This window comes from Corticium candelabrum, chromosome 13 (assembly GCF_963422355.1).
Source record: "Corticium candelabrum chromosome 13, ooCorCand1.1, whole genome shotgun sequence".
NCBI classification, from domain to species: Eukaryota; Metazoa; Porifera; class Homoscleromorpha; order Homosclerophorida; family Plakinidae; genus Corticium; species Corticium candelabrum.
The window spans coordinates 6344994-6366368 of record NC_085097.1 but is presented as its reverse complement, the minus strand read 5'-3'; the positions used below and the strand labels follow the sequence as shown (position 1 = coordinate 6366368).

Genomic DNA, 21375 nt, shown 5'->3' with positions numbered 1-21375 from the left:
ATACTGTATAATATACTGTATATATACTGTATATATACTGTATAATATACTGTATAATATACTGTATAATATACTATATAATATACTGTATATATACTGTATAATATACTGTATAATATACTGTATATATACTGTATAATATACTGTATATATACTGTATAATATACTGTATATATACTGTATAATATACTGTATAATATACTGTATACTATACTGTATAATATACTATATAATATACTGTATATATACTGTATAATATACTGTATAATATACTGTATATATACTGTATATATACTGTATATATACTGTATATATACTGTATAATATACTGTATAATATACTATATAATATACTGTATATATACTGTATACATACTGTATATATACTGTATATATACTGTATATATATACTGTATAATATACTGTATAATATACTGTATAATATACTGTATAATATACTGTATATATACTGTATAGTATACTGTATAATATACTGTATATATAGTGTATAATATACTGCATAATATACTGTATAATATAGTGTATAATATACTGTATAATATACTGTATATATACTGTATAATATACTGTATAATATACTGTATATATACTGTATAATATACTGTATAATATACTATATAATATACTGTATAATATACTGTATATATACTGTATAATATACTGTATAATATACTGTATATATACTGTATATATACTGTATATATACTGTATATATATACTGTATAATATACTGTATAATATACTGTATATATACTGTATATATACTGTATAATATACTGTATATATACTGTATATATACTGTATATATACTGTATATATACTGTATATATATACTGTATAATATACTGTATAATATACTGTATAATATACTGTATAATATACTGTATATATACTGTATATATACTGTATAATATACTGTATAATATACTGTCTAATATACTGTATAATATACTGTATAATATACTGTATAATATACTGTATATATACTGTATATATACTGTATATATACTGTATATATACTGTATATATATACTGTATAATATACTGTATAATATACTGTATAATATACTGTATAATATACTGTATAATATACTGTATATATACTGTATAGTATACTGTATAATATACTGTATATATAGTGTATAATATACTGCATAATATACTGTATAATATAGTGTATAATATACTGTATAATATACTGTATATATACTGTATAATATACTGTATAATATACTGTATATATACTGTATAATATACTGTATAATATACTATATAATATACTGTATAATATACTGTATATATACTGTATAATATACTGTATAATATACTGTATATATACTGTATATATACTGTATATATACTGTATATATATACTGTATAATATACTGTATAATATACTGTATAATATACTGTATATATACTGTATATATACTGTATAATATACTGTATAATATACTGTATATATATTGTATATATACTGTATATATACTGTATATATACTGTATATATACTGTATATATATACTGTATAATATACTGTATATATACTGTATAATATACTGTATAATATACTGTATATATACTGTATAATATACTGTATAATATACTATATAATATACTGTATAATATACTGTATATATACTGTATAATATACTGTATAATATACTGTATATATACTGTATATATACTGTATATATACTGTATATATACTGTATATATATACTGTATAATATACTGTATAATATACTGTATAATATACTGTATAATATACTGTATAATATACTGTATATATACTGTATATATACTGTATATATACTGTATATATATACTGTACAATATACTGTACAATATACTGTATAATATACTGTATATATACTGTATATATACTGTATAATATACTGTATATATACTGTATATATACTGTATATATACTGTATATATACTGTATATATATACTGTATAATATACTGTATAATATACTGTATAATATACTGTATAATATACTGTATAATATACTGTATATATACTGTATAGTATACTGTATAATATACTGTATATATAGTGTATAATATACTGCATAATATACTGTATAATATAGTGTATAATATACTGTATAATATACTGTATATATACTGTATAATATACTGTATATATACTGTATATATACTGTATATATACTGTATATATACTGTATAATATACTGTATAATATACTGTATAATATACTGTATAATATACTGTATATATACTGTATAATATACTGTATAATATACTGTATATATACTGTATAATATACTGTATAATATACTATATAATATACTGTATAATATACTGTATATATACTGTATAATATACTGTATAATATACTGTATATATACTGTATATATACTGTATATATACTGTATATATATATACTGTATAATATACTGTATAATATACTGTATAATATACTGTATATATACTGTATATATACTGTATAATATACTGTATAATATACTGTATATATACTGTATATATACTGTATATATACTGTATATATACTGTATATATATACTGTATAATATACTGTATAATATACTGTATATATACTGTATAGTATACTGTATAATATACTGTATATATAGTGTATAATATACTGCATAATATACTGTATAATATAGTGTATAATATACTGTATAATATACTGTATATATACTGTATAATATACTGTATAATATACTGTATATATACTGTATAATATACTGTATAATATACTATATAATATACTGTATAATATACTGTATATATACTGTATAATATACTGTATAATATACTGTATATATACTGTATATATACTGTATATATACTGTATATATATACTGTATAATATACTGTATAATATACTGTATAATATACTGTATAATATACTGTATAATATACTGTATATATACTGTATATATACTGTATAATATACTGTATAATATACTGTATATATACTGTATATATACTGTATATATACTGTATATATACTGTATATATATACTGTATAATATACTGTATAATATACTGTATAATATACTGTATAATATACTGTATAATATACTGTATATATACTGTATAGTATACTGTATAATATACTGTATATATAGTGTATAATATACTGCATAATATACTGTATAATATAGTGTATAATATACTGTATAATATACTGTATATATACTGTATAATATACTGTATATATACTGTATATATACTGTATATATACTGTATATATACTGTATAATATACTGTATATATACTGTATAATATACTGTATAATATACTGTATATATACTGTATATATACTGTATATATACTGTATATATACTGTATAATATACTGTATAATATACTGTATATATACTGTATATATAGTGTATAATATACCGTATATATACTGTATATATACTGTATATATACCGTATAATATACTGTATAATATACTGTATAATATACTATATAATATACTGTATATATACTGTATAATATACTGTATAATATACTGTATAATATACTGTATATATTCTGTATATATACTGTATAGTATACTGTATATATACTGTATAATATACTGCATAATATACTGTATATATACTGTATAATATACTGTATAATATACTGTATAATATATTGTATATATACTGTATATATACTGTATATATACTGTATATATACTGTATATATACTGTATAATATACTGTATAATATACTGTATATATACTGTATATATACTGTATATATACTGTATATATATATATTGTATAATATACTGTATAATATACTGTATAATATACTGTATAATATACTGTATATATACTGTATAGTATACTGTATAATATACTGTATATATACTGTATAATATACTGCATAATATACTGTATAATATAGTGTATAATATAGTGTATAATATACTGTATATATACTGTATAATATACTGTATAATATACTGTATATATACTGTATAATATACTGCATAATATACTGTATAATATAGTGTATAATATACTGTATAATATACTGTATATATACTGTATAATATACTGTATAATATACTGTATATATACTGTATAATATACTGTATAATATACTGTATATACACCCACAGATACCCACACACCCACACGTGCATGCACATATATGATATGATGATTTATCGGTTATTGTAGAGCTTTCATACACAGCATAACGAAATAACATGAATTCACACAATGTTTCAATCCAAGGTCCTTCTTCAGCTGGGTATATTAATTTTGAAATATCTTTTGGAAATTTGTGCTAAGTATAAATCTATAAAACTCTACAATTACAATAACATAATTACTGAAAACAGCAATCAGCCTGTACAAGTGTGTGTAGGTTTGTTAATTATTATTAAAAAATCAATCAATCAATTAATTAATTATATAAACATACCAAAATGCTTTCAACGCACGAGCAATCGTCACATCGTAAGAGTATGGCCTCAGAAACCCATTACTCGTATCCAGTTCACTGGAAAGTCGATTCGTGCCGTTCGCACTACTTGCAGTAGACAACGATCCCAAAACGGGGACCCCTTTGAAACAAGCATTGCAGTTACTGATCGAAGAGCGCACGCACGTTCCACACTTCCGTCATTTAGAATACAACAAGAATCTAGGGCTGTAACGCGACTATCGAATATGAAATAACGCACGTTATAATGTGTATGTCGTTGATAACAATGAGCAAATGTGCTAAATTGATATTAAACAACACAAATTTTTAAAGTGCGTTATAATTTAGTAGCGCGCGCTGCCTTTTGAGATTGTTTATATCAACGCGCACCTTTCGGCCGACAGCAGTGGCCGAGAAGTGCGCGTTGATATAAATGCGCACCTGTCGGCTTCCGTAGACTACGCTTCCGACTTCTTATACGGGTTTCCTTCTGTACGGGTGTTCTGCAACGTGCGAGATTAGCGTGGTACGTATCAAAGAGTTTGTGGTGCACGAATGGCAGGTGAGCAAGCTTGTAAATACATATACTTTTAATAGAGCTAGCATTTTTATGCTTTGGCGATGTCCTTGAAAAGACTTTGTTTCACATCTTCTCGGTAGCTGCTGGCGAGCTACCTAGCGCTCACGCATCGTTTGTGTTCTGAAGACGAGGCGAAATCGGAGCTGATGACCTCTAGCTTCCGAATGCGACGGACACAAATTAAGACTTTGATAGACATGTAACGAACACGTGAAGCACGCGCCACACACGCGTGATTGCGTACAATACGAACCGCCTAGATAACAATCGGATGCAATTTTGTGAGGTCAGTTGCGATCCGCTATTTCTGCAGCAAAGTTTGCCACGTCTATGCAGTGCCATGCATGTAGGAATTTTTTGTGCTGCATGGTTTGTTGGCGATCGAAGCGAGCCACTCTCTTGTCATGTCGAGATATTTCATTTATATATACTAGCCGAAACCCAACCACGGCAATCTAACTCGCACCGCACCGTTAGAGTCTATCTATTGTCTTGTTCTTTGTGTCAACTTTCGGGGCGCATGACGCAAATTCCGCGAGGGAACAAAGCCCAGCCGACTCGAGTCCCCGAGAGGGGTCCCTGGCGAGTCGAGCGCAAACGCAGACGCTAGCCAGTCAAAATCGCACCTGTCCCGCAGCGTTGGCGCGCCGATCCGTCCATCCGTCTCGCTCACCGCGTGCATACAGACGCGACTTCCGCGTACGGACAAGATGACGTCTGCGTAATCTTAGAGACTAACCTACACCCGATAGATCCGAGCGCAAGCGGTGGTCAGTGGAAATCGAGTCCATTTTCTGTCTAAAGCATGACGCAACTTTCGTGACGGAAAAATCCCACTTGAGTCGAGTCCCCGGGAAGGGTCTCCGGCGAGTCGAGTGCGGGCACACGCATGAGCCAGTAGAAATTGTACCCGTTCGGCAGCGTCGGCGCGCTGATCTGTCTACCCGTCCCGCTCACCGCGTGCGTACAGACGCGACTTCGGCGTACGGACAAGATGGCGCTTAGCGTAATCATATAGACTAGCCCACATCCGATGGATCCGAACACACGCGGTGGGCAGTGGAAATCGAACCCGCTTCAAGTACATTTCCCGTCTAGAGCATGACGCAACTTCCCGACGAAGCAAAGCCCACCCGAGGCGAGTCCTCGGAAGGTGTCCACGAAGAGTCGAGTGTGAGAGCGCACGCGCGAGCCAGTCGAAATCGCACCCGCCTGGCACGTCGGTGCGTCGATCAGTCCATCCATCCCGCCGCACTACGTGCGTAGTCTCAGACCTTAACCCCGCCCTCAGCATTCCGGCGTGCGTACGGTACGGACGGTCTACTTCCCGTCTCCGAACATGACGCCACTTCTGCGTACGAATACAACTTCCGCGTACGTACGGACACGACCCCCGCGTACGGACAAGGTGACCGTAGCCCATCATGGACACTAGTAGATACGTACGTCAGCACTTGTCATATAGATTTACAGCAAAACGGGGAGAAGGATCGACATAGCGACGATGCCAGATGAATGCAATATTTACTCCGCAACATATGCGTTGACTCCGTACCTTCACTCATTAAGATGTTCCTGCACGACACTACACCTGCCTGGTCGGAAAGTGTGGCCGTAGCGCGAGGGTTGAGACTCCGGGCCTCTGCGCATGCGCCACTTACTTCTGGTTCTGTGTTTCAGGGAACGGGTACTTTTAGGCCCGGATCCCGGCCCCGGCTTTTCACGTTGGATAACCAACTGAGACAGGATGAAAAGGGGGAGGGGAAAGCAAAATTGCGTTGGCTGTCACAGAGGCTATGAGCGCAATGACACGGTTGTGGCGGCAGGGCTACACATATACACTTCTTTTCGATGAGCGCGCTACGTATGGGGGTGGAGTCAACTCTGTCTAACTGCGTTAAACCGCATTTGACTCCTTACCTTCACTCGTTGAGATGTTCCTGCACGACACCACACCTGCCTGGCCGGAAAGTGTGGCCGTGGCACAAGGGTCAAGACCCCGGGCCTCTGCGCATGCGCTACTTGATTCTGGTCCTGTGTTTCAGGAAACGGGTACTTTTAGGCCCGGATCCCGGCCCAAACAATGTTTTTTCTTAGAGCAAACCTTCCGTGGAGGTAAGGTAACCAGACTTGAGACTGTACTCTAAGTTTGCCGATCACGAACGGTTGGGTGACTGTTCCACGGGACAGACAGCAGCTAGCAAAAAGGAGCAAGCCTTCAGAAAGCATGCACGTAAAAAAAGGGTGTCCAGTGAGCGCCCGGACGGTGTCTGCACAAAGATCCTACATCCTTACGCCAGGTTGCTTGTGTTCTTTACATTAGATGTCTTATAAGTATATAGCGGTAATGACACACACTAGGAGTCTAATTGTTTCGACCAGCGTGCAAGATGCCTAGCAGGCAACTTTATGTACGCCTCAAACGCCTTGATTTTCCACCGTCCCAACTCTTTGATGGTAGAGTCATTTATGCCATGGGCCTTGGCAGTAGTGGCGGTACCGATTCGGAAGCTGTGGCCAGTAAACCCTGAGAAATCTTGCCCTGTTGACGACAACGCCCGCTGCACCTGTTGCACCAGTCTGACGCGGGATAAAGGACTGCCGTTGCTCGCCCTCAGAAACCAAAGAAACCGGTGCAGCAGGCTGTCCAGGGCATAACCGTATCGTAGCAAAGAGGCTGATGAGACCAGACAGCCTTGATCGCGCACAGCTCCATCAGTGTGATGGAAAGGCGTTGACGAGTAGGGCTCTCACCCTGTGTGCGGCGCACTCCACGCAGGACATATGTTAGTTGAGGAAGAGCAGACGCAAACGGGTCTCAATGGCCATATTGAATATGCTGGTGACGTACGGCAGATAAGTAGCATTTGATGGTCTTGTGCGTAAGCTGCTGTTCCTTGAGAGCCGCGACGAAGAGACACAGAGTACGTTCGGACATAGGCATTGAAAGAATTGAGAGTCTTTGGCAGAATTGGCGGTACCGATATTGACCGGGAGAGTACGACCTTAGAGTCGCCGGAGCTAAGCCGGATGAAAAGAGTCGACTAGCCTCGACCTCCAGCTGGGTGAGCTCTGGTCGATTTCCGACGGTTGCAAGAGCGCTAGGAATTGCACTGAGATATGATTCGGGGCCGAACGTAGCTGTTGGCGAAAATGCGGACCGTTATTAGGTTGTTACGAGACAGGGCATCCGCGACGTGATTAGATTTGCCCGGGATATGTATGGCCTGCCAAGTGAATAAAGAATGGGCTGCAACAAATGTGAAAAGCCTCAGCATGTGAATCACCAGCTCCTCAGCAGGTGAATCACCAGCTTGTCGTGACAGTAGTAGTTACGAAAGGCGGACACAACAGTGGTATTGTCGAACCGAAACTGAATGCACTCGTCGTGTCACTGACGACCCCAAGCGACGCTAGCGAGAAGAACCGATACGCACTCCTTTGCTGCGATAGTGTAGTCATGCCACGCTATAGACCATTCCTATTGCAGCCAGTGCTCGTGCCAGACAGCCAGCCGCACAACCCCATAGACCAGTGCCATCCGAACTCATTTGCAGCGTTGGGGGCTGCGAGACAAGAGTACGTAGAAAGCACGTGCCATTCCACCGGACCAGGAAGGTATCCCACCACAGTAGATCTGCTCGCGAGTTCGCATTCAGCCGAACCCAGTAGTGTAGGCGCTTGACGCGGCAAGATAAGTCGATAAGGCTGCGAAGAAGACATCGGCCGGCCTTGACTACCGACGTAGCGTGCTGCAGGGTTCCAACCAACAACAGCAGCTCTCTCTTGGTGCAAGAGCGACGACCAAGCCAATCGCTAACCATTCGACAAGCTCGATGTAGCTTTGCTTGCGGCAGGCATATCGTACCTGCATACGAATTTAGCTGCAGCCCCAGGAACTCAAGGCACGATGACGGATCTTCCAGGTTGTTGCGGCTACTAGAACCATGAGGCAGTTGCACGTGCAAAGCGCTGTAGCCAAGTTCTCGGCGCACTCGCTGGAGTTCGCCGCTCCGAAATAAGGAAATCGTCCAGGTAGTGAATACCGGAAGTGATTCCTCTGTGATACATGATCCAGAGAAAAGCGTCTGCCACGGCCGAGAATATCTTGGCCGCTCAGCGAAGACCGAAGGGGAGAGCACAATCAAGGTAGACCATGTTCTTCCAGCGCACGCTCAACAAATGGCGATCATCTGGGTGTACCTGGATTTGGCGGTAGGCACTCTCTATGTCGAGCTTAGCCATCAGCGCTTCAGGACCCAGCTGCAAAAGACGCCGCGCTGCCTCATCGACACGAACATAGGACAGAGAGCATAGATCCGTAGCGATGCCTTCGTTGACGCTGGCCAGACGACGTGCGGAGAGATCAACGATAAGGCGCCAGCGCCCGGGTTGGTGGTTCTTAGGTACCAACCGATCGGGCTTACCTGAACTGTTGACACGCCAGGATGCACAGCACCGAACACGCGATGCTGCAACCTCAGCTCTGAGGTAGCTGTCGACGACCAACGAGTTTGCAGTAGCCGATTGCATGTTTTGTTTCGCTGATTTGCACTTAGCATAGCCGTAGGCGAAGTCGATCCTGAAACCGTCTGTTAGGCCATCCAGTATGTAGTTAGGAAAGGACTGGTCCGCGTAAGACACGAGCTCCCAACGCCATGGTACCACATCTAGTGGTGAGACGGAAGACACCGAGTCTGGCCGCGGTATACGACCAGAAGAACGACAGCTGTCGATGGCCAAGAGGTCAGGCAAGTAGCGGTACTGACTGCCACGCAGGTTGCAATCCCGGGCTGACGAGTGTGGCATACCTGTGAGCATAGAGTGATATATACGACGTTGTAACTACCGTAGCGTCAAGAGACCAGCTAGAGACATCTCGGACTGTACAACTAAGTGTTGCGGTAAAACATGTGACACATTTCTATTTTCTACAGAACAGCAGGAATGATTGGACCAAAAAAACCTCCACATGACAGAACGCACATGCGATAGTACGCTACCCCATAAACAAAGTTTATGGGGTAGCCATAGGTTGCTGAGAACTCTGCCATTTCATGGGACGAGTATTGAGGACCATTTTCACTCCGCAGAAATTCTGGGATCCCGTGGCGGGCAAACATTGCTTGCAGAGTGAATAACACTATTAGTGGTGGCGAATTGCAACTTTATCAGTTCTGGATATCTCAAAAAGTTGACAACATTCAGATAGTGTATAATCCTTTGATTTCCATTAGGTTTCATCATATGACTTAGAATAGATAGTCAGGCAGGTTAGTGGGCATCGAATAGTCTCGCGTAGCGAGACCCTTTCCCGCCACGTCATACTTCCGGGCTACACACCTCGCATTATACGTTACATCTAAAGACGTACCGCGGACTTGATCGGCGACTTATTACGTGTACTATGGTCAGGAAGTGTTGTTCTCTAATCTCTCGTTCAACTCACGTACTGTAGATACTAAACATACTCGTACATGTATGCAGATGCACCAACGCAATTGCTATACATACATGAGCTAGGGATGGTAAACTCATTGTGTCATTGCATTTTTTGATTAGAGAGCGATATGAATTCAAACTTGTTTATTTCTGTTGCAATTGTTTGGATCTGCTTCATCCACGGGTATGTAGAATTAATTAAAGTTAATTAAACTTGACGTTTCTGTTCATTGACGTGGTTGTTTACGTAGATCATTTACTCATGAAACTGGAGACTCCACACACTCTGAATCTCCAGAAGTTCAAGTTTGTCAACCGTTACAGTCTTACCTCAAACAAACTCAGGTAATTACATTTCAAACTTTTTATTTCTTTGTCAGATTTTACTTAGCAAATGTGCTTACTGTAAAAGATGACAGGTCTTGACAACATGGCTGGCTTTGGGGGAAAAGGAGAGAAAGTAAACTACAAAATTTGTAACTCAACTAAATATTAATTTTAAGTTGATTTTAACAGGGAAGTCCAGGAAAAATGGTAAGTAATTTCGTGGATAACTTGAAGACCACCGTAGACAGACATTGTAGGGTCCAAGAGGTCTAAGGGGGTTTAAGGGGTCGACAGGAGACATCGGTATCCAAGGACGTGAGGTAGCAAACACTTTGACATCTAATATAATAAAAGTAGAAGAAGACACACATTGATTTTGTAGGGTCTGAGAGGTCTACAGGGTCCAAAAGGTCTACACGGTCTTAAAGGAGTGAAAGGAAAAGTTGGTATCCAAGGTCCAATTGGTCTTGAGGTAGCAAACAATATGATACCTGATTTGAAGAGAAGTCCTAGGAGACATATATTTTGTAGGGTCGAAGAGGTCTACAGGGTTTCAAAGGATCGAAAGGAGAAATCGGTTTTCCAGGATATAAAGGAGACATCGGTTTCCCAGGATCTAAAGTATAGCAGACAATTTGAATTACAATAAGATATGAATCTAGCTCGAGTACACACGCTGTGTTTAGGGTTCATTGGGCAGTAAAGGTGCTAAAGGTAACGTTGGTCCAGTAGGCCCGAAAGGAAGCAAGGTAATCTTACGTGGATGGCTCTAGTTAATTAAAAGCGCAAGTTCGATTTCGAGTGAGTTTACTGACAGGGAGACGTCGGTGCGCCCGGAGTTGTCAAACCTGTGTCATCACTCAACAACTTGCCTTGGTGTGGAGCATCCACTCGCGGCTCACTTAGTCTCTTGCCTGTATCTGTAAACTCTGCGCTTACGAGAGACGCCGTCATGATATGTGCTGACTTGGAAAATGGAAATTTTCAATGGATTGAATTGATGACAAAAACAAACGGTGATAACTATGTGTAAAACGAATTGCTTGCCCAAACCGCATATATTTGTTTGACGGAATCACCAACTAATGTACTTGCTAACTAAACAAAGTTTTTGTAGGTCTGAGCAGTTGCCGAGAATTGAAACAATCAATATATTCTAGTGTTCTACAAGATGGACTTTATAACATAACAGACAGCAAGATGCACTTCGTGACGGTAAGTTGGTATCTAAATTTCATAACCAGTTGGCATTATTTTGAGTTGCTAAGCTCAGTGTAGTGAGTAACTTTTTATTATTCTATAAATTTGCGATGCTTACAAATTATGAATCAAGGATATCACTAAACCTATCTATATATACGTCTTGCGTTAATTCTTAATTGTATCATGCAGTACCGAACATACGTTAGGAATACCTTAAAACTTTATTTCTGAAACTTTGTTCAGTATTAGCAAAACGATCTTCGGTACGGTGGTATAAGCTAGCGGCATACTCGTTTGGCAAAGAGGCTCATTTGGGGAAACGATCGGTTGGACTCGCATGTATAGTCTTTACAGAGCAAATTAAATGCACGTCCATCCTAGTGGTTAGAGGTCGAAAGTCCGAGACGAAAGATCGAGTTCGATTTTGCCTAGACTGCTTCCGACGGCCGAAAAGAGATTTGGCGACCTGAAATGAGATGGGTTTGCTTAATAACCGAGTATTATATATATATATATATATATATATATATATATATATATATATATATATATATATATATATATGCGGATGCGTGCTCTCGCCAGCCACTGTACGACATTCTCTAATTTCCACAAGTGGTAGACTCTAAGCGTTGCAAGATGCGCTCGGAGTAAGCCGGCTCATGTGGCCGCTTGTGCATGCGTGCGTGCATGCGTCCGTCCGTCCGTGTGTCACGGAAGATGATTCGCTGAAGTGGCATCATTCTTGCTAGAGACAAAACTCTGGCTCGAGTAAATACAGCGACAACAGCGCGTAGAGTACAAAATGTGCTGGCTGGAGTGTAAGAAGCCTAGAGTGATAAGACGCGTGTATGGTACGTTCTAACGCGCGCTAAGTAAGCGTGGTTATAGAAAAATTAGCGCACGCTAACAACTCAGATTCTAAATATTTAAGCCATTAAAATTTACCGAATAATAACCCACTAACGAAAAGTAATTTTTGTGTTTTCTTTGCCTAATATGTGTAAACGCGCAAAGTCAAATTGTTCACCGCCCATGTACAGGGCGGGGTAAGGCTAGTAAATATACTAGAATTTTAAAAACTTTTTCTCTGGAAAAGAAACAGATGAAGGGATTGTGTAAAAAGTAACCGTAACAAGATATATAGATAATATGAACCAAAGCCAGACATCATTAGTGAATTCTTCTAATCCCCAAAATGTAAAATGTAGAGAATGTGGCGGTTGGTAGGACTCACTAGTGATGTCTGGCTTTGGTTCATATTATCTATAGACCTTGTTTCTGTTACTTTTTATACAATCCCTACATCTATTTCTTTTTTTAGAAAATTGTTTTCTAAAATTCTAGTTTGGTAAGTTTTTAGGAGCGCAAAAGCGCAACATATACCTAGGGTACATGTCTTCATTAGGACCTGTAAAGCTGGATTTACAATATGCGAACGCTTGAGCGTTGCGTCGTACAAAATTCAAATTGTAAATGGCTCGATGCGACGCGACGCGAGGGGGACGCTACGCACGCTACGCGACGCGTCCAAATAGAACAGAGTTCTATTTTAGCGTAGAACCGGAAGCTGAGCACGTCGCGTCGGAAGTAGCACCTTGATTTCGACCAATCGCAGCCTAATAAAAATGCGATTGTAAGTGATTGTAAGAATGTAAGTGATGACTAGTGATTTCGGCTCTGTACTCGACGTTGAGAGGTTATAGATTGTGTAGGGAGATATCCTTACTCGTGGATGATCAGCTGCAAGATGTACAAAGACTAGCGTGCTAGCGAAAACGCACGGAAATGGATTGAGCAAGCGGGAGTTCCGGCAGAGTTCTGCAAGTAGAAAATCGAAGCGCCAGTGGTCGGTTCAAGAATTCATGCAGCGACGTCTACAGCGAGCTGAAATCATATTGTGAATGCAGTGGCGTACGTAGCTCGGCTGCACTAGGGGGGTGAGGATGGGGGTTCCAAATCTCAAACAAAAAATAATGTATGTGAGTAGTACATTAGAATATTACACGTACACACACACACAGACACACACACACACACACACACACACACACACACACACACACACACACACACACACACACATTATTTCTTAAAGTTGTTTGTCATTATGTATAAGCATGACATACTACTAGGCAGCGGTCTACTGATCTAGTATAGCTAAAAATGATCAACTCAATGTCAAAAAAATGGCTACGTGTGCATGTATGGATGGTAGAAGGTTTGCCCGCGAGCAAAGCCATGTACATGACGCGACATGACGCGAATTCTTTTTGACATGCGAGCAACATATGTGTGGCCTCGGAGTCCCCAAACTGAGCGGAAGTATCACGCAGCTCTGTCGAGAGCTGCCAGACGATCGAAAATTAATTGCTAGCCGGGTGTGTGTGTGAGTGTGTGTGTGTGTGTGTGTGTGTGTGTGTGTGTGTGTGTGTGTGTGTGTGTGTGTGTGTGTGTGTGTGTGTGTGTGTGTGTGTGTGTGTGTGTGTGTGTGTGTGTGTGTGTGTGTGTGTGTTTACGTACAACCTGTGAACAATGGTAGCTACGCCACTGTAATGGCACAACGCGTCACGCGCGACGCGTACAACTCCCACGCAAGACGACACAATGCGACGCCCACGACGCGACGCGACGCGACGCTCAAGAGTTACAGGAGCGGATTCAGGATTTTTGAAAAGAGGGAGTTGCAAATTTTGATAGACCACGCCTACTTTAGTCAACGCATTTGTATCGTTAGAGGTGCAAATGGCCCAGGCGTCTTACAGCTTAGCTAAAGTACATGGTAACAACTATGGCAACATATCTCTAGCAATGTGTCATGTTATAGACTCCCTAAATCATCAAAACTGCCTAACAGAATCTAACTGCATCATGCATAGACTACTGCTAAATAAATGTTAGGTAAACTACGGTGCAACTATGTCTCTTTCAAACAAAGACTGTATGAACAATCTCCGTGGATGATTTTGTACAAACTTCGTCTGCTGGTACCCCGTCTTTGTAATGCATGGCGATAACTGATAGGTGTGCAAGACGCTCCTCTGACGTGGTAGACCTTGCCTAAGTCTTCAGTCTCCTCAGTAGAAAAAATGACCTTTCTGCTTCTGCACTTGTGATAGGCATTGTACATGCTATCGATAGCAGACGATGAATATTCGGGTACAACCGAGAGTCACAGGCTTCCATGCAAGGCCAGGAGAAGATTAATTAATTGTTGGGTATGGCCTTCTTGCACTCTTGCTCTCTTTTCCTTGCTTCTTGCATTTTCTGGTATTTGCTTTGCCATGCCGCCTTCTCACTTCATCTCCTAGAGACTTCGTGAATGGAAGAGCGGCTTTCCATTCATTGGGTCAACGTCGGAACGAACTAGAAGGGTAGGCACCAGACACAACAATGCTCGGACCTTATCTTTCTCACCATTAAGGTCGTTCGCGCATCTGAAGAAGCAGGGATCGAGTCTAGGAGGAGTATCGCAACGGATCGTTTGTAGTGCTCAATCGGACTCTGACTACTAGTAGGAGTATTGCTCCGGTTTCGCTGTAAATTCGTTTTTCTTGGAAGAGATTCAACCGATCCAATCCTGTCTGCGAGTCGCAGAATGTCGTGATACCAGATGTCAAAGAGGTTGTGTGTATATCCTACCTTGTTGTCTTAATTAATTCTCTCAGTTACGAACTGAGTGAACCATTCCCTACGCAACAAAGATATCCTGGTCACGAGTCTGGAGTTTCGCTGCCAGATGTCTCACTTCGTCAAGAATCCGCTTAGTTATTTTTAATTAAATACTGAAAAATGAGCACAATGCGGCTTCAAGAACTTGTGCTTTATCTCCGAGGCCAACAAAAAGGGGGTTGCAACCCCCACAACCCCTACCCTAGATCCGCCACTGCGTTGGCATATTGTAAATCCAGCTTAAGCCTTTTATAAGCATGTCTAAGATTTAGCGCGTTTTTATTAGCGTTAATTAAACCTGCTTATATGTAACAGCTTTCATTAGACATGATTTACAGGTAGTTTACTCGAGTGGTCTAGAGGTAGCGCACGTTGAACGAATATGCATCCTACGTTTTAGTGCCTTTGCATTGTTTTTCTTCTTTGCGTGTATAATTAAATATGCAACGGCAGTTGGAATAGAACTTGGCTTAGTAGTCAACGGCAACAATTATCACATACGGGATATGCGTTGTAAATGTTGGGTTCCCGTATAAATTGTCATGTGTACGTAATTATTTGTCAATTTTGCTCCTGTTTGCGACACAGATCGTAAACAATTTCAGAATAAATCGGACAATGGCAAACATGATCGAATTAAACAGTTTTGGTGATAAACTCTTTCATAGACGCGTTTGGCCTATCTGATTAGCATCGGCCTCCCAGACCCGTGTAGCGCCGATTCAAAATCGTCCTCCACGGATCTGGGATGGTACCGCCTCTTCTCAATATATTGCGGTTGGTCCTAGGACCAGCATTAGTGTTCAGTTTCATAAATGCACACCTTTCCAAGTACGGCGGTAACACAAGAACGACAAAGACATGTCCCGCTAGAACATCGTGTCGCATCCCCGCTGCACAGGTACCTTTGACATTTGTGTTTACAGTGGCTACGGTTTTAATTATCATTTGTGTGTTAGTAGCGAACGCAAATGGGACGTTAGGAAACACTTTCTTTTACTAGTGGTGCCGCGGACGCGATCGGCATGTGTTTGATCGTCGTGAATCCGCTGCGAGCAGCTGATAGTCGCGCGTGGAGCCGCGAATTCGCGATGAAAATTCGCGATGCGCGCATCCGCTATGACTCGATCGTCCGGATTCGATATGACTTGCCGCGAAATCGCGACAAAACTATGCCGTGAATTCTCTGAAAGACTTTGTATAGTAGATGTGATCATGAAGTCGTTGAGCATGCAGCTGGCTGGCTAGTAAGCGTCGGTTCGAACAAACGGCTTTACTAGGTGTCGTTACTGCCGTTGACAGGCGCAGAATACAAACCACGACGTGTAGGGACGTGAGTTTGCGTGAACAGCGCACTACAAGTCGTCGTTTGTGTACAGTGTAGTCTTTGGTAGACAGCAGATATGCATGAGATGTCTTCGTTGATTACAGCTGTAATTGGGAAGGTATGCATTATGAAACCGAACACTAATGCTGGTTCTAGGACCAACCGCAATATATTGAGAAAAGGCGGTACCATCACAGACCCGTGGAGGACGATTTTGAATCGGCGCTACATGGGTCTGGGAGGCCGAGACTACTATCTGATTGGCTCTTCATCCGTTGCAGGGGCGCCGCCTAATAGGGACTAGAGGGGGGTGAATTCCCACCACTTTTCGGGGCGCTTTCCTTTTATCAATATCAAAGACCGAAGCCGAAGTCTAGGCAGCGAGTCAGCCCCACCACTTTTTGCGCCCACGCGACGCCCCTGGTCCGTTGTCTCTGGTTGCCATGGACAAGAAATCGCAAATACTGCTTCGTGATTGGTCCGAACTGTGCAATAGCGTTGATGACGGTCGTTGGATCAAATCTGCTTGAAAGAAGCACACTTTTTAATTAACATTAATTTTGGTTTCTCTACTCACCAAAAGAATAGAGTTCGGGTAATTCTAAAGCGTTTTCTCAAGTTTCGCAGCCGTACGTAACGTACAAAAAGAGATCCGTAGAGGAGAAGAAAAAAGAACAAAATTGGCGCATGGGCCTCCGAGGCTAGCAACTGTTACTAGGTTGTTAGATGATTAGTGACCAAAACAAACATAGGATATAGTAAACGACGTGCAAACATTTATTTCGTTAATTTTAGAAATTTTAGTCTTCATTTTCTTAATTCTTAAGCGTACAAAAAGGCGACCACGCCCCACAACGCTCCATAACCGTACCCTGTGATAATTCGATTAGCTTTTGCAAATTATTGATGTTTGTCTTTGTAGGCTTATTGTGATATGACGACAGACGGTGGCGGATGGTTATTGATTGGCAAGTCATTTCAACCGAACGTACGAAATTTAGGTTCGACAAGCGAGCCAGTGACTTTGACAAGCGAGCAAGGATGGTCAAATAGATTTCCATCCATCCTCGTCAACGATTTTCGTGTGCAATTTTCTACTTCGCGATCAGTGGGAGATACGAAAGGACATTGGTAGAAAATTTTGGTTCGATATCACTATATTAGAGAACGTCAAATGTGTCGGTGTTTATGTCAGGTACTACCATTTCTCTCGTCCTCGATCTCTTGCTCAACTTTTCACATCTGGATATGATAATTCAAATAACTGCCGTTATGAAGATGGAATCTCAGATATTGAATATACAGTTGACATTCGCGGTGGTACAAAAAACATCAATCATAGATGTTCAGCATTTCAAGATTATTATTCGGCGGTAAGTTAATTGTTATGCATTTTCTCATGTCTTACTCTTTCAGAGAGTTGATTCTACGTATTAACTGTCAGAATTCCTTTAATGAGATCAACAATTGTTTCAATTCAGCTAATTGTTCTATTTCTGGCAGCGACGGCTCATTTAGGTAAGACAACTTGCATACTAATGTTTGTAACATCAATAGACGTTGGTGATTTTTATGTTGTGAAATACAATCAATTAAATTAATGTGTTTGGCAGTGTCACTAAACCATTCGGCGCTCTATATACAAAGACGTGCGATACTACCGTATTTCTTCGAATAGTGGCCGCCCTCGAATAGAATCCGCTTTCTTTTAGAAGCAGCAGTTGAAGAGATTTGTTGAAAATGGAAGCCGCCCTCGAATTGAGGCCGCACTAGTCTGCAATGTTACTGGCCACGCCCATATCACATGCCTTTGATGTTTCTGCGTAAATCTCATCCTATTACGCGCATTCATCTATAATAGTCGTGGCATTTACAACTAAACCTGCAGCGGTTGGCACCTTCAAAAGTGTCCAACAGAAAGAAACGTGACGTTCAAGTACCAACGTGTCAAGGTGTGAAGTAGAGACTTAAAAATAGAGGCCGTCCCTAAATGCAAGCCTTCCTCGTTTAGAGGCCGCAGTTCCATCACCTTCTTAAAATTAGAGGCTGCGGCCACTATACTTGAAGAAACACGTTACACTGGTATGATGCAGTTATTACTAGAGCTGAAAGTCAATTGTCCAAGTTTGACAAATTTCATGCTACATCTCCACAGTGATGACCGAAATAGAAAATGATCCAAACTATTTATCGAGCCTGCAGACTGCGGTGGTCTGTGCATGATCACGAGAATGCAAACTCTGCAAACATCGAAATCGTACAGCACCGTTAAACGATTATTTTTTGCAAACGTCCCACTTATTAATTAGCTATCACGTACCGCTCCGTAGTTGCTATTGAGCAAGTTCACTGTTTATATCGGTTGTCACGTCAAACGAAATCGTGCGAATTTTTAAATTTCAAATCCTGCTACGATTCACACAAAATCAGTAATCACCCACACGACGACGTTGAAATAAACTATACAAAACGCTTTGGAGAGAATAAGAGAAGACATAATACGTTTAAGTTAAATAGCAAATGCAATTGGCGATGACAGATGATTAGTAAATAGATTAACTTGTCCGGTGGTAAGCGTGCTCTGCAGCAGCAATCTTGCATGATACGCTCGTAACTCGAAAGCGATCGAGCGTAATATTTCATGTATTACATGCAATATTGCAGCAAGAAAACCGTTAGAATATGAATAAATTAGGAGTTGGCGTAGACATACACTTTATCACTTGGTATTTCTTGCAGTTTCCATGGACAGAATGCAATATCTGGACAAGACACACATTCGACTGCTTTCTTTGGATGTGATGATGACAACTGTTGTGCATGCTGGGGTCCAACTGGAGGACAAGAAAGTTACTGCAATAACTGTGGAACAACAAACGTTAGCAGCAAGCAAAGCTCTGGATATGCATGGTTCTATGTACGCTAATAGAACAATTCTTGTGTCAAGACAGCAGACAATAGCATACGTATACGTTACACGACAAGTTATTCTAACTTCACTGATACTGCGTACGTATTCGTCTAATATCCTAGCTGGAAACTGTTTCAAAGTTGAGCAACTCAAAGTCTTTGGTGTATTACACGAGTTGATTCGCAATCATTGCATGTAATCTGTTTTGGTCAAAAATGTATTTCGTCGAACTAAGTTTACGACAAATGATATATATTATTTATTCATTTATTTATTTATTACTAATTTATTGATATATATATATATATATATATATATATATATATATATATATACTCACACACATACACACACACACTCATGAGTAGCAAGTAGCTTGTAGTAACTCCCTAAATGCATTGACAGTGCCCTTTCTGCAAGACAAGAAAGGTTTCGATCATTGTGTGTGTGTGTGTGTGTGTGTGTGTGTGTGTGTGTGTGTGTGTGTGTGTGTGTGTGTGTGTGTGTGTGTGTGTGTGTGTGTGTGTGTGTGTGTGTGTGTGTGTGTGTGTGTGTGTGTTTTCCGGTGTGCCATCGCTTAATCAGTCCAGCTGATGCATATCAATCATTGATTAATACCTTGCCTCCATTTATTAAGGTTATTTAAGTTATTGCGCAATGCCAAAAATTGTAATTATCTATTACAGTAGAAAAAGCGTATTTACCGTACTCAATAATAAAAATACCCGTATCTAATAATACTAATACATGTACACAGATCATGAACCTTGTCTAGATATCTACAGTCTTTCTCTACTATCAGTCTGTGTCGCACGTGTGTCACAGTGACTGTCAGAGCTGTCTAAACAGTAAAAAAGCCATGAGTGTTACCACCAGAGCCGTAGTATGGTATATCTAGCGGCTCTAGTTACAAAATTTTACCAAAGCCGATTTTGCCTCGCAAGGCCGGACCGACTCACGATCGTGATTGTACTGTACCTATTCGTTTACTCCTAATATCAACAAACACACCTAGTCACTTACAGCGTGCCTAGTAGCATTAAAAAATGAAGCCGTAGTAACCTTATCAGTGTTTCGTAGCCATGTCTCTCCCGGAGTCTCCATACTTCCGGTGAAGAGCTTGAGACTCTGACTGTGCTGTCTCTGCTCGCTGCATTCTGGTAGAATAATGGTAAGCTATCAAAATTTATGACGCAGCCGAGAATGCTGCATAGGCGTAACTATAGCCATAAAAGTTTATCAATGCACTTTTGTTAACATCAAAGGGAAGAATGCCGCTAACTTCAGTCAAGTGACCAGCAACATATTAAAACATTAGAAACAACTGACCAAGTCTAGTCCAGTGGCTTAACTACGGAGGGGCCAGGAGGGGCAGCGCCCAAATATAAGGACAAAGCGGCTACGGAGGTTATTCCTGATTACCAGGAAAAAGAAGATTCTTACTACATGCAGAAATTACCAG

The 21375-nt window shown here is 39.8% G+C and overlaps 1 protein-coding gene across 1 annotated transcript; it reads left to right on the top strand.

Annotated features, from left to right (window-relative positions):
* The first annotated feature begins 4944 nt into the window (after positions 1-4944).
* On the top strand, positions 4945-20063 carry LOC134188929 (uncharacterized). Its single transcript, XM_062657143.1, has 15 exons — positions 4945-5013; positions 10594-10657; positions 10725-10818; positions 10886-10933; positions 10990-11007; positions 11058-11120; positions 11183-11272; positions 11332-11421; positions 11487-11549; positions 11618-11816; positions 11918-12015; positions 17925-18133; positions 18198-18375; positions 18447-18520; positions 19742-20063. The coding sequence occupies exons 1-15, from the start codon at positions 5007-5009 to the stop codon at positions 19926-19928; spliced, it is 1482 nt and encodes a 493-aa protein (XP_062513127.1). The 5' UTR covers positions 4945-5006; the 3' UTR covers positions 19929-20063.
* Positions 20064-21375: the final 1312 nt, after the last annotated feature.

Bases quoted from the DNA above. Each gene is read 5' to 3' on its own strand.
- LOC134188929 (XM_062657143.1), top strand. The intron at 11,121-11,182 runs GTAGCAAACACT...TTGATTTTGTAG, and splicing joins TCGGTATCCAAGGACGTGAG to GGTCTGAGAGGTCTACAGGG. The intron at 11,422-11,486 runs GTATAGCAGACA...CGCTGTGTTTAG, and splicing joins TCGGTTTCCCAGGATCTAAA to GGTTCATTGGGCAGTAAAGG.